This window comes from Pyxicephalus adspersus, chromosome 1, assembly GCF_032062135.1.
Source record: "Pyxicephalus adspersus chromosome 1, UCB_Pads_2.0, whole genome shotgun sequence".
In the NCBI taxonomy this organism is placed as follows: Eukaryota; Metazoa; Chordata; class Amphibia; order Anura; family Pyxicephalidae; genus Pyxicephalus; species Pyxicephalus adspersus.
The window spans coordinates 145,122,578-145,136,867 of record NC_092858.1 but is presented as its reverse complement, the minus strand read 5'-3'; the positions used below and the strand labels follow the sequence as shown (position 1 = coordinate 145,136,867).

The 14,290-nt window shown below is 36.8% G+C and overlaps 1 protein-coding gene across 1 annotated transcript in view; it reads left to right on the top strand.

Moving 5' to 3' along the window:
* PITPNM3 (PITPNM family member 3) overlaps positions 1 to 14,290 on the top strand; it is a 293,907-nt gene that overhangs the window by 210,296 nt on the left and 69,321 nt on the right. Inside the window, exon 6 of the mRNA XM_072417098.1 lies at positions 8,370 to 8,559. Coding sequence (XP_072273199.1) covers positions 8,370 to 8,559 — 190 coding nt within the window. The remainder of the gene's footprint in view (positions 1 to 8,369; positions 8,560 to 14,290) is intronic.

The following is a 14,290-nucleotide window of genomic DNA, read 5'->3' as shown; positions in this document are numbered from 1 at the left end:
TTGTTTTCAGGATTTCCCTAGAGACACAGACTTCATGTTCCTAGCCAAATGATGTCACCCTAACCTATGCTTTGTAAAAGTCACTGCAGACATAATGATGTAATGAAATCTTCCAAAAGTGGTGCTAATTTGATTTGTCAGGAAAATGTAATCAATATTGAGGTGAGCATGAAATGCATTTGTATTGGACAATTGACCAAATAATGGAACATTGCTTAAGACAACAGGGTTAAAAGAGTAGCCAGCTTTTTGTATTCCTCTTCTAGCCATCTAATTTTTTTTCTGGCTAAATTCAGGGGAAAGAAAAGGGTGCAGGTGTGTTTTGCAGTCACACAACTCGTAATGGTTCAGGAAACAGAAAATCAGTTCTTTTCACATCTGCATAAAAAAGGAGTTATCAAAGTTGAACACCGTCCTGCCGTTTTACCCCTGGTGAAAGTTTAATCAGTTGCAACCAAGATCCTGAATTATTAAAGCTCTCCAAGGCTGGATTGGATAAATTTTCATCATTGAAGCTGAGTGATCCAGCAAACCTGGAATAAATCTGGTCAAAATTGAAAACATTTGCTAACAAATAACAAATGACTTTTAGGAAATATGTTCCAGGTATGCTGGATCACCCAGCTTAACTGATGAAATTGTATCTTCTCCAGCCTTGAAGAGTTTGAGAGTTTTAATAAATCAGTCCCCAAGTGTCAGTATCAGCTATGCTTTCCTGTCCTGTTCCTTTTCCACCACTGACCTGCTGTGTAAGTAGTTCCAAGATGTTCGACCACATCCTAGTAGATGATAACACATTCAAAGACTGTCCTACATTCCAGCATCCCTATGGTAACTCAGATTTCCCAACTTCTATGAGATCTATATATTGCCATTCTGTATTGTTCCCAGTGCTCAGTAACATAGAAGACATATGACAAAAGCAAAACTTTTCTTACATTATTTTAATAAATAAAAGCAATAAAAACTTTTTAGGAGTAAAAGTCAAGACTTTTTGATAGAGTAGGTAATGGTCCTCCTTCACATGGGCCAAATGTTTGGGTAAGGTTGCACTTTCCCCTAAAATAGCCTGACAGCTACATGCTAATGTTTAGAGTGCTTGAGGTTTACCCTTGAAGTATTGAGGTTTCCTCCCCTTTGCATGTATTGGTAATGCCACTTTTAGGATTGTTATACGACTAAAGTACACTTCAGACAGCAATAACACTTGTTGTTGCTTTATAAATAGGCCAACCCTTCAGAAAAGTGGTAAGTTAGCTGGAAATTAAGCACCATGATAAAGCTTATTGAGGTTGTGTTGCCACTATATTATACACAGTGGTAATTTAAAACTGGAGGTAAACCAGTACTTAAAACCTATTGCTTTATTACCCTGGTTTTATGATCTAGCCCCTTTGTTCACAGAACAATACTTTAGTAATGGGAATATTGCAATAATGGAAATTGGTAATTGTAACTGCAACAAAAAAAAAAATACTTAAGCCACCCACTGCTAATGTTCTAAAATTAGAAATTTCAATAAGATTCTCACTAATCAGATCTTAATATATGCATGAATACAGATTCAGCATAAGTTTTTAGCACTACATTTATTTTTGGTACTGGAGTGTGATGCTAGTAATTTGCGCTTCATGGCTCCCAGAGCTGAACTTGTGTGAATATAATATCTGGCCACTATTACACTTATAATTGAAAACTTTATCCTACTTCCTGCAGCCAGACTCATCCATCCTTCCCTCCGCTCCTCTTCCGCTGCATCTCTTTGTAGTTCTCTCCATTGGCTTCCATTTCACAATAGAATCAAATTTAAGCTCCTGTGCTTTGCCTTCAAATCCCTACACAGTTATTGTTCCACTTACATTTCTGACCTGGTAAAAATATACCTACCTTAATGACTTCCGCACTCATAACCTCATCACACGCACGGATACAAGACTTTTCTAGAGCTGCCCTGACTCTCTGGAATGGTCTTCCTCGTCCTATTCGGCTTGCTCCTACTTTCTGCTCATTTAAAAGAGCGCTCAAAACCCATTTCTTCAAACTTGCCTACCCGGCATCTTCTGTCATTTGAAACCACCACTACTTCCCACCACTACATATCTCCCATCCTATTGTGTGTGAAATTCCCCCACCTACTAGATTGTAAGTTCTTCGGGGCAGGGTCCTCTCCTCCTGTATCACTGTCTGTATTAGTCTGTCATTTGCAATCCCTATTTAATGTACAGCGCTGCGTAATATGTTGGTGCTATATAAATCCTGTTTAATAATAATAATAATAATAATAAATACAACTAACTTCTAAAAAAACCTTTACACTTAAACCCTTAACACTGACTTGTAACAGTACCTACAGCATGTTTAGAATATCTTACTTCGGTTTGCAGGCTCTGATTTAATATTAACTTCCCACCAAGGTTTCAGTCCCAAAAAATTCAATTTAGAATGGCTATGTTGACTTGCAGGGTCTCATGGTGCCCTGCCATTGCCACCCTTGCTTGATCACAGACCCAACACCTAGATTAAGCCCTAGCCCACCACAGACATTTGAAGGGCAAAGCAGTAAGCTCTATAAGATGAATACAGGATAAAAAAATATAAAGATATTTACCCAGTACATCATGTGAATGGTATATATGACTAAAGGATACTTTTCACACAGCTTGACATTAAAAGTTAAGTGTTAAATGCTGTGATTTTTACCTGCACATGAAGACAATCCAATTTCTCAACATTTTGTTGCTACAAATCAAGTGAATTAGAAAGCCAAATTGATTTTGTTTAGGAACAGAAGATTCTCTTGTGTGCTCTCCTCCTTTCTTCTATGCATCTGTATCAATTTTAGTACATTTCTGTCAATGCCCATCTGTACGATCAAAGAGCAGTGACAACAGATGAAAGCTTTTACAGCTTTTACTACTTACTAGGGTTTTGTCTGAAATATTTCAATGCATGCTGTTTTCCAACTAGATGAAATTTCATACAGTGTACATCCGATATTAATCTCCTTCCAACAAATCAAAGTAAGTTAATTTACTGATAAATCATTTCTTTGAAATTAAGGTAAAGGACTGAAAATCATAGATGAATTATACTGTTTCATACTGATATATGAAGGTTTATGGCTTTGATTTATGAAAGCTCTCCAAGGCTGGAGAGAGCACACTTTCATCAGTGAAGCTGGGTGATTATACAAACCTGGAATGGGTCTGGTCCAGGATTCAAAACCATGCTAGCAAATAGCAAAATATTTTAAGAAATCCATTCCAGGTTTGCTGGATTTCCCGGGTTTACTGATGAAAGTGTATCCTTTCCAGCTTTGGAGAGCTTTCATAAATCAGACCCTAAATATCTACATGAATGCAGGCACTAAATGTTTAATTTTTAGATTAAGTTATTTTAATCAATTGTTTTGAATATATATCCGCTCCAGCTGAGAATAGAAAAAAATGTTTTTAAATTACCTGAAAAATGTCACTTTTCGTACCAATGGAGGTTATAATTCTATTGTTTGTGCTACTAACCCACATGCTAGGAAATGTCCAATTATCTTTTAGTCCCAAAACATTGAAACCTGCCCTGCAAGTATATGAAACTAGTTACTAGTGGGTTACAAAAGCAGCACTGTATTTTGAACAGTGTTTATTTAACACAAGGTCAGACATCAGTGTTTTGACAAGAGCAGTTTCTATAGCTTGCATTTTTTAACTACTGTCTTATATTTTCTTTGCTTGTGCTTGATTGTGGTCTCAGACATTGTGAATATACTGTTGTGTAAACTGACAGTAGTAATTTAGAAGGTTCATGACAGTTTTTTTCCTCCATTTGACATGCTGCTGATTTTATGTCCTCCTGTCACAAGGATAAAAGTAAGAAGTAATAACCAATGCAGCCACAGAAAAATTAACTTAACAGATGTTTCATTTTTTTCACACATTATCCAAAAGTAGAAAAAAAAATGTCAGTAGTTGTGTTTTATTCAGGCCATGGTTCAAATCTAGAGGAATGAAGCAGTGTTGTAAATTTTCAGATAATTCAGAAAATTACTTTGGTGGATTCTACTTTAGGAATGATATATCTTGTTAGTTCTAAAATTCATGAGAAAATAATGGGGAGTAGGAATAAACACTAGTGGAAAGTAATACTGATACTACACTTTTATCATCAATAAATAAATAGTATTTTGTGAGTAAATAAATCTTAAAACATTAAATATGTCATCCTGCCCTTGAAACTAGACCATCTCACATTTCATGTATATGTCAACACACAGCTTTTCAGAGTCTCTGCTGTTTCTTGTCAGACGCGCCTTCAGCTTCTTCTTCTATTCTTAGGCAGTGCCGTCTTCCTAGTAGTTTGGGGCACGCACAGCCCCGGAGAATGGTATCTTGATATCAATCTCCCTTTATCCTGCCTGGCCCCTGATTGGCCAATTTTTTCAAATATTCAATATTTCAAAAAAAATATTTTCAATACAAATTTCCCTTGGACTCGGCTGCACTGCTCATAAGAGCGTTTAACTGCTATTGGTGCATTTCCTGGATTGATACCTACCTATGACCTTTTCTCTATTTGACCTTCCAACTAATCGATGCTTGGAGTGACATCAGTATGTCCTTTGACCATGACTCTCTCTGCCTCTTTATACTTTATCTGGTCTGTTATTTATCCACATTTACACCCTGGCCCATTTCTCTGACCTCTTACAAAATATATTTACCATAATAAATTTTTTACTCATATCTGTACAGTTTGCTTTGACGCTATTGCACTTCCTAAGAATTGTCTGCCTGTATCTGTACGTGGTTCTTTGCCACTCTTCTGTCCACAAAGCACAATTCTTTGAAAACCGAAGCTCTGTGTGTAACAAATTCCTTGGATTGCTAAACTAGCCTCCAGAGAGTGAGCTGGGATTTGCCCATATATGAGGATTATGGTGCCAAATTGGGGGATGGGTCTCTGGTACTGAATAGAGGAGGAATTCTTACATTTTAAAAAATCTAATTATTAATATTGCTGTCTGCATGTACTGCAGAAATGTCCCTTCACCTAAAACAAAAAGAGGTAACGGGGTCTCTATACAACAAGACCCATGTAGTAATGAAAACCTCTGTGTTTCTAACCTCTGTCAGCTCCACTTGGAAATGTTTTTTATTCCAGTCTCTGAACTTTTTGAATTCCTCTAGGACAAGGCATAGGGGACATCGACCAAAACAAAAAAAAAAGTTTTGCCTGGGGCTGAGTTTTAACTGAAAAAAAAAAAAGAATTCTTCTGAAACGCTATCCAGACAGGGATCAAGAGGTAGCTTTAGATTATTAAGCACACACGGAGAGATATTTTAGAAGTTTTTGCTTCCATATCTTTTTTATTCTCATATTCTTGTCAGGATATAGTTTTTAAGTATATGTTAACCAAAGTTCCTTCAAAATATATTCTGCAGCAATGAATACATTTTTGAACTTTCTTTTATTCTAGGCACAGGTTTTCAGCTGCAGCAGGCTAATACTCTAATCTCTTTGACTGAGCAAAAATAAATCAGACACACATGATACACAGTGATTTACTAATAAATATGCATGTATGCTAGTGCATCAATCACGCATGGATAACCAAATCATATCCTCACAGTCCTTACTATGCACCAGTGACCTGCAGACACATGAACCCATGATATATTGTGTATGCTAAAATTTCCCTAATAAAGGGGGTGTTGTATGGTGTTTCAATACCCAACTGTATGCAAGCTTTATTTTTTTAGATCACCTAATAAATTGTTAGAACTCCCGTCTATTGTTTTTTCTCCATGGGTCTCATTGGGGAAATTTTTCTTCACTTCTTATCTCTGAGATTCAATGGTCATACAAGGCATGGGACATCTCTGCTCTTAGCCATTTGTCAATGAAACTGAAATTAATTTTCATATCACTTCTTTGAAATAACCTATCACTTTCCTATCGGAGTCCTGGTGATAAAGGGCAGGTCGGTCTCCTTGATGTGGGGACAGACAAGAATGAAAAACTTTCTCTACTTTATCCAAAATAAAAGTCAGCATTTAGGCTTTGGATACATTTTGATTGTATGATGATATGATTAAAGGTTTAAATCTTTTTGTAACAAGCCTTAGTGAATTATTTGGGATGGGGTGTTGTACTGCTCATGGGCCTATATTAATGCATACAGAGAAATTCAGCCAGACATAGTTGTGCCGTTGGATAAAGAATCCAGTGGGAAATACATGTAGATGTGCTGTTCCACCTGGGGCTCTCCGGTATAGTCCTGCAAATGTACATAAGAATGCTGAATGTCTGCCCACATCCCAGGAACATCCCCTTTAATATGTCATCAAGACAATATACCTTTAAATTAAGACTATCATGTACAATAATATTATTGGTGTTTGTTTAGATTCAAGTTCATTGTGCAGCAGCTCAGTAGGGCAGTAAAGAGTCACCCGACCTTTCACAGACCTTTACACAAAGTAAGGATCTATTTAGAGGAGGGATTGCTCACTACAGAAGTCCTGGGAAAAAAACGGTACTGGAATAACTGAAGGCAGTTCCCAAGCCCTGCTGATTATTTAGCCCAGTGTCTCCGGTCCTCATGACTAGGGGGGCGACGGCTACAAATTTGCCCATGGGGCCTTCCTTTTGTATACTAGTTACAGCCAGTGCAGAGGGAAAGAGGAGTGCAGAGTGCCGGAATGATATGAATGTACAATTGGCACTAATGAAAGGGGATATTAATTGCTAAAGAAGCGTTTTATTGCTGAATTTGACATCATTGGGGGCTTTGGGGTTATTCTTCATACCACTGTCACTGCTACCACCAATTAGGGTGGAATAGTATTTCTTACAATGACACCGATAAGGAAAGGAGGTATTATTGTTTTCTCTGCTCTGACCTTATCACAATGGTTTTTTTTTTTTGCTCTTTAGCCATTTTTCAGCTTTAAAAACAGACCAGAATTTGCTATAGGCAGATGTTTAACCCTGTGATCTGTCAAGAAAGGAAGCATTTCAACACAAGCTTTTAAATGTAAGGTCCTAAAACTAAACATGATCAAAACCAAACTCATGAACTTCCGGAGGAATAATCAGCGTACAAAATACATAATGTATGAGTTTATGTGTAAGAAAACTTCAGGAGTGCATCAATAAAATAATGAGGGGTAGTAACAAGCAAGCTATAAGGAACTGCCTTGCAATATAAACAAACACACGCAATATGTTTTACAGAGAAAGTGGTGAATCACGCATAGAGGGATGTGTCTACTCTGCAGAAAAATTAGGTGTTCTGTTATTACTGTCTTTCTCGTACGTAAGTAGGACCTAATTTCAGGCTATGCAGAATCTCTGGAGTGTATAATTACTGGATAACTACAGCTAAAGGAGACATCAGAACTGTGGTGTGAGAATATTTTGCTGAACACAAAGAACGTAAACCTCCGAGGCAAAACCAAGGACGTTACATTGACAGACCATTTGACATAATGCCCTTTTCAGTTCCATATACTCACCTATTACCGTTATCAAATATACAGATATCCACCAGCTTTTTTTAACCCCCCCCCCCCCCACCCTACCACATTCTGGGTGTGGGGGGTTACAAGCCATATATGATATTTTTCCAACCATGGACTATGTAAGTCAAACAATTGAATTTTTTTTTTCCTATATATGATGACATATTACACTGATCCATCCACTCACCCCACCTATTACTATTGCCCTTTAAAAAAAATCATATATAATAATATGTAACAATCCTATATACTACTGATTAATATTAACTAAAGTGTACCCTACTTCACTAAGACTTTTAAACCATTGTGTACTATTTTAGTTTTTATCTGTATAATCAATTACTTTGATTTATAACATATCTAAATTGTGTCCAGTACATGCTAATGTTCCTGCTAATGCACTGCTATGCCTGAGGAAGCCTACATCGGGCGAAGCGCGTCGGGTATTACAGTTTCACTTATGCAATCTAATACGGTATGCTGGTAATTCTGCTTTGATGGAACTATGTACATACAAATATTAGATGGTTGATGTCTAGTGCCATTAATGGCCGAATTATTAGTGATTTATGACCTCGGTATCCAACGAGATCTTGGAATAATTTGCATTGTTTTATGAGAAGTTATCATTATTACAATAGATTGTTTGCCTTAAAAAACCTTCTGTAAAATATTACAGATAATATGTTATAGCTGATAGATTTTAGTATTCTGTTTCAAGGGACCAACTGTTGTCCTCAATATTATTTGCTGACTAGCCACGTTATGTAGGTCATGTCTCTGTGGGCCCTAATATATACTTTAGTTGAGTGAATAGTAAATATTTTTTCTTTCTGTTTCCTTTCACAGCCTCAACCCTTACAGCTATGACGAGAACTGCCTAAATATTAGTGAAGATCACATTCCACTAGCTGCCTTGCCACTGCTGGCCATCTCCTCCCCTCAGTACCAAGATGCTGTTGCTATGGTGATCAGTCGAGCAAATCAAGTTTACAATGAATTCCTGAGGTCTCCAGATGGGGCTGGCTTTAATGGACAGGTAGAAATTTCATTATAAAAATATCTGTATTTTTTTTAGGCTTTGTTTATTAACAGTATAAGTATACTTGTGTTTTACCAGTCGGAGTTCATCTGTGAGCCTTCTTATGTTGTTCCTGGGTTTGGAAGGGAAAGAATACAGTTGGAGATTTTTTAGAAAAATATAATATTTACAGTTATTTTGATATTATGATTATTTTTATTGTGCTTTACATACAACTATACCATCTTCTCTCTGAACCCAGAAGCCTAAAAGGAACCTTCAAAATTAACCTTGACCTACACATCTTATGATTGCACTTCCCATAGAGCCTCCGCCCAAATAAATTTAGAGACCAAATACTTTTAATAAAAACTCAACAACCAGTATAGTGGTAAAACTTAGGCTACGGTCCCTTTATTGGGTTTAAATCAAACGTAATATTTTTCTTGATTAAAACAGAATCCTGTAAAGATACACTGATTTTTTTATTAACCCTTTACCAAACAAACCATATCACCTATTCATTATGACCCAAGTGTACATCTTACACAACCAACAGAACATATCACAACAGAAATTACCTTGATCCTTGCCACCCAATATAATATAATAAACTGAGAGGAGCAAACAGGGTTCCAGAGTTGACAGTCCCATGGGGTCATTCCCTTAATAGTTGTGGCTCAGACATTCATGTTTGTTCAAGTTGGCATGTTAAAACAAAAATAAAATATACTAAAGCCTGTTTGCAGTCCTTGTATGTAGAGGGTGCATTATTTCTTTTTTTTTTTTTTGCTGAGCTCCCCTATAATCTCCAATATCTCCTTCATCGTCTCCATAATATACAGAAGGAAGAAGTTCTGTAGTCCATACAGATCTGTAAACAATGGTAACCATCAGCAGGTGCAGAAAGCACAAGTAAAAAAAAAATAAAATAAAAGATTTATTAAAGTTTTTAAATTACAGGCCATGTATTAGTCTAGGGTATATACACTGCCCCAAAAGTCACCCACTGTAATATTATGTTGGACTGTACACTTAACAAATTGGCCATAGTAACATTTTGATAATCCTATGCAATGTCACAATATTTATTTCCCTCCAGAGTTGAATTTATTTTTTAACAAGATAATTGATGGTGGGAGAGTCAGACCATTGGTGTAAAGTCTCCTCCAGCACACCCCAGAAATTCCCAATAGTTTTTAGGCAATTAGTTTTCTCAAAATTTGAGCTCCGTGAATCCTGACATTGTTATTTTGAACAAAAGGCCATGCCATCAGGGAAAAACCTAGTCGTGAAGTATATTCAGACAGTCAGCTGACCTCATTTTTGGGGCACATAACACTGCTGAACCTACCCTGACCAAATGAACCTACCCGGATCATAACACTGCCCCTACAGGCTTAGGGACATTTTTGGCCAGGTAGTGTATAACAGACCTAAAAAAAAGCACATAACAGAAGTTCATTGTTGGGGTTAGTGTTATATAAAATCTTTTCTAAATCTTTTCATTTGTAACTACTTGAATTTCTGCATCAATGGCTCCTGCCCATTTACACTTACAAGTCATTATTAAGCAATTTGTTACAAAATAAAGATTGCAAACCTCCAAGATAATGAGATCTTTAAATGAGAGTATAAGTATTCCATTTAGTGATCATGTGAACCATAATATACCCAACAGAAGGACCTTGTAGCCATGCATAAAGCTGGTAGGCAACAATAATATAGTAAACTAAAAAAGACTCAGAGGGAAATGGTGAAGTGCAGAAATGTTTAGTATTACTTGGGGTTGGGGACATTTACAGTTAACAAAAAGCTAGACATTTTAAAGGCTTTAAAGCTCGAGTCAAGATGTTTGATTTGGTCTTTTGATCAAGCTGGCAAAGGGCTAGATCATCTATCAGGTTTATATTGCCATCTGTGTCCTGTTGAGGAAAAACAGCACTACAATCCCTCTATTTTTGCAGACCTGAAGAATTTTGGTGTAAAAAAACAGATGGTTTAACCCACAAGTGCTTTATCTAACCACTTACTGCTTACTTTATACTAATTTTTCAAAGACACAGAATGCAATATTGGAAGATTTTATAACTTTAGCTAGATTGGACAATTATACTATAAGTCCTAACATTTATGGTAGGAATAGAAATTCTGCCATTTTGGCAATATGTTGGCAATGTAATGGATACTTCCACCTCACAAAAATGTTATTTGTGTGTTTGTGTTTGAACATTACTGACTTTTTTCAGTACTTTTTTATTCTTGTTTAGATATACCTTCTCTCCGCTTTTCTCTTTTCCTATGTGGCTTCTACAACACTAGTCTGCATGTAAGATCCTGTTAGTTCTATCCTTTCTATAAATGCATTTGTCAGACATATATTGGATAAATGTTTTCAGCTGAGGTCAAGTCATGCTCTTATGAAGGCATTCAGATCATTGACTAAATCCCAACTCTGATAAAACAGATCCAAGCTGCTCATCTCTAATTAGGTTCACCATCTGTCTGTCTGGGAAAAACAGCATAAACAGTGCTGGTATGCACGTTAGTACTCACTTTATACAGAAAAGTGGAAATAACTGGATATTAAAGGGACCTTTTCTTGAAGAAACTTACTTTACTCACAACAGCCACCCCTTAAAGCAGACATATCATCAAATTTTTAATATTATGAAAAGGAGTGACTATCTCTTTTACAAATGTGTGTTTTTTTTTTACTTTTTAAACTTTAAGGAAGTCCCCTCCCCTTCCTTCTTTACCACAGTGGCTTTAAAGACTCGCAGCCTCTAGGTCTATTTGTGTCACATATCCCAGGAGGCTGTTAGCTGCTTCTTCTGTGCATGCCTGATATTGGGCATACATCATCAAGAGGCTTTTCTCTAATGTATGCGCAGTGTGCATGCAGAGTGAGATCAGAACTTTTTTGTATATTTGGAGGAAGAATTGTCACTTGATCCTGTGCCTACACAGAAAGACAGAAGAATAAAGATGACAGTGCTGGATGCATTAGCAATCTCATCAACTGCCCTTGCATTGGCAGAACCTTCTTGGTGATCCAGCTGGTATGCACGACTTGCACCCTTTATATTTATTATACATCACACTTAGTATACTATTGATTATGGGCACACTACCCATACACTTTTATTCAACACCAACAAGTTCTGTTGCTAATATGCTTACTTTTCAACTGGGTAGCATGGGGCTCAAAAACGATACATTGTGAGCCCTAGGCAACTAATGGGTTATTTTTGACACTTATGGGTAGATTCACCATTTTTCCATTTATATAAGTTTATATACAAACTGTTTCACAGACCTATTTTCATAAATTCATAACCATAATATGGATTCTATTAACTAATTGCATTTACACATGAGTAGAACTGTAAACATGTTTTTTTTTATATAAATAAAACTATTTTGTTTTGTGTACTCATGCTTTTGTTAGTACTGTCACTGATTTCCCCCTAAATCCCCTGAGAAAGCCTATAATGGCGAAACGCGTTGGGAGTCAGGATACAGTTCACTGCTCATACACCACTTTACTTTGTTCACTTTGGCAGTTGAACTATGTCTGGATCTAAGTCCCTGTAACCCCCAATTTGTTGTTAAGGGTCAGGTACAGGGACATGATTTATTAATACTTTTGTATTTCCCACCGAATACAAATATTGATGAATATATATGAATGAATTGTACATAAAATCATTTAGCCAAAATTCCCTGCTTTCCCTTCTTCTCTTTCAAATTAGCATTTTCCCTTCAAAACTCCCTGAACCAAATATAGGTGGTCATGGGTATGAAGATGCCTCAAACCTCTTATGGTGGGGGGATAGGGGGTCAGAGAGCAGTGGTTTATGACATCTAAACCCAACATGTATTTCATACTTTGAGGATGAATTGCTCACAGTGGATGTAACTACATTAGAGGTGAGTAAAGGTTTATTTTAAAAGTACTTCTTCTTTACTTCTCTTTAAGAAAAAACACTTGTACTGATTATCTATAGCCTGGCTACAGTTCTATTTAGGTGAAATTACATACCAAATAAGCACAGCTACTATGGTTGCTTCCATGGACATACATAATGATAAAATATGCATAGAAACAAGACATTTAAATAAAACCGCCCAAGTGGTACCTAATATAGGGGTGTCATTGTTTTCCCTGTTATTTCCAGCTGTCTGACTCTCTGTTGTTTCCACCGTCTCTGAGTTACTGACTAGGAACTAGTATGCTGATCAGGAACAAGGAAAATATTCAGAGTGAAGTGAAAACTCCTAATCTACATGTTCCAAGTTTATATATACAAGAACGTGTTTATGCAATATTCAGAACTGAGAACCTTTTATGTAGATGTTCTTTGACTGAACATATATCAAACTACACATCATTATTCAAACAGACTTGGAGCTGATTCAGTTTTAGTACCGTGTCCTAATAATGGACAACTTCAACATGGTTTTTAAACAAAATCAGTTTCATTGTAACACATTAGATATGCCAACACTCCTGCCAACACTCCAGATAAACATGTTGACAGAATTTTCTTTTTACAAAGACATTGCAAGGAGATTCCGTGCTGCATACTTTACTATAGCAAGGGATGTTATCCTCTGTACTGTGCTCTGTGCTCTGCTTGTGCTCTGTACTGTTGTATACCGAGGACCTGATTGCCTTTGAACTAAAAAAATGTGCCACGTGCAGGCCAATAGTTAAGATTTAGGTAAATACAATATAAATGTTGGTTTGTTCAATATTTTTTACATGTGAAGAATCACAAAACAATTATTATTGATCAGTAAGATGAGATCAGGTATTTCCAAGTAATTGTTTTAATACAGGGGTGCCAACACTTTTTTGGCTTGCAAGCTACTTTTAAAATGACTAAGTCAAAATAATCTACCAACAATAAAAATGCTAAACCTATATTTATCTATATATACCGAGTATGACACAGAAGTGCCTGGCGCTAATGAGACATTGAATGGCAGAACATTTCACAGGCATTGCACTACAAGACTATAGTGACACAAAGCTACAAAAGTCATAAGAAAAATGATGTGCTACACAAGAAAAAGAACTGCTAATCTGTACAAAGGTATTTCAATAATTACACCGAGCCGGAACTGACTTGGCCGCCCAGCACTGCTCACCTCAGACTGTTCTCCCACCCCCTGTGCCTTCCTCCCCACTCTCCACTGTTACACGAGCCTTGGACGTAAAGTTCCTGGTGTCGTCTGATTAAAGACAACCCCAGCATCCCTATAGATGTACAGCAGGGCTGCTGGTGAACAGCAGGGGGAGGGTAAGGCAGGGCACCCCTGTTTTAATACCATGGATTAGTAAAATGTATATGGCAATTACATTCTGCAAGATACCCACTGCTGATTAAAGCTCAAAACATTGATAGATCCTGCCAGCCAGGACACATGAGAGTGCCTTAGGCCTACTTTTCTACTATTGTCATCACCCCAAGAATAGGTTTCTAGAAAAGGGTCAGGATTAGTGTTGGTCGAATTGCTCACTATTCGATTGGACCGCTATTCGGTCCAATAATGCATAATTATTCGGGTGATCGTACGTCGAATTCGAACTCCATTAACCACCTGGGCGTTACACTGATGTCTAGATTTCTGTACCAAAAGCGTTACACTGTTTTTCATGAAATTTTTTTTTTTTAAATTTTAGACCTGTAAGTTACAGAAATATGTCCGAATAGGGGTCTAGTAGATATCATGAATATAA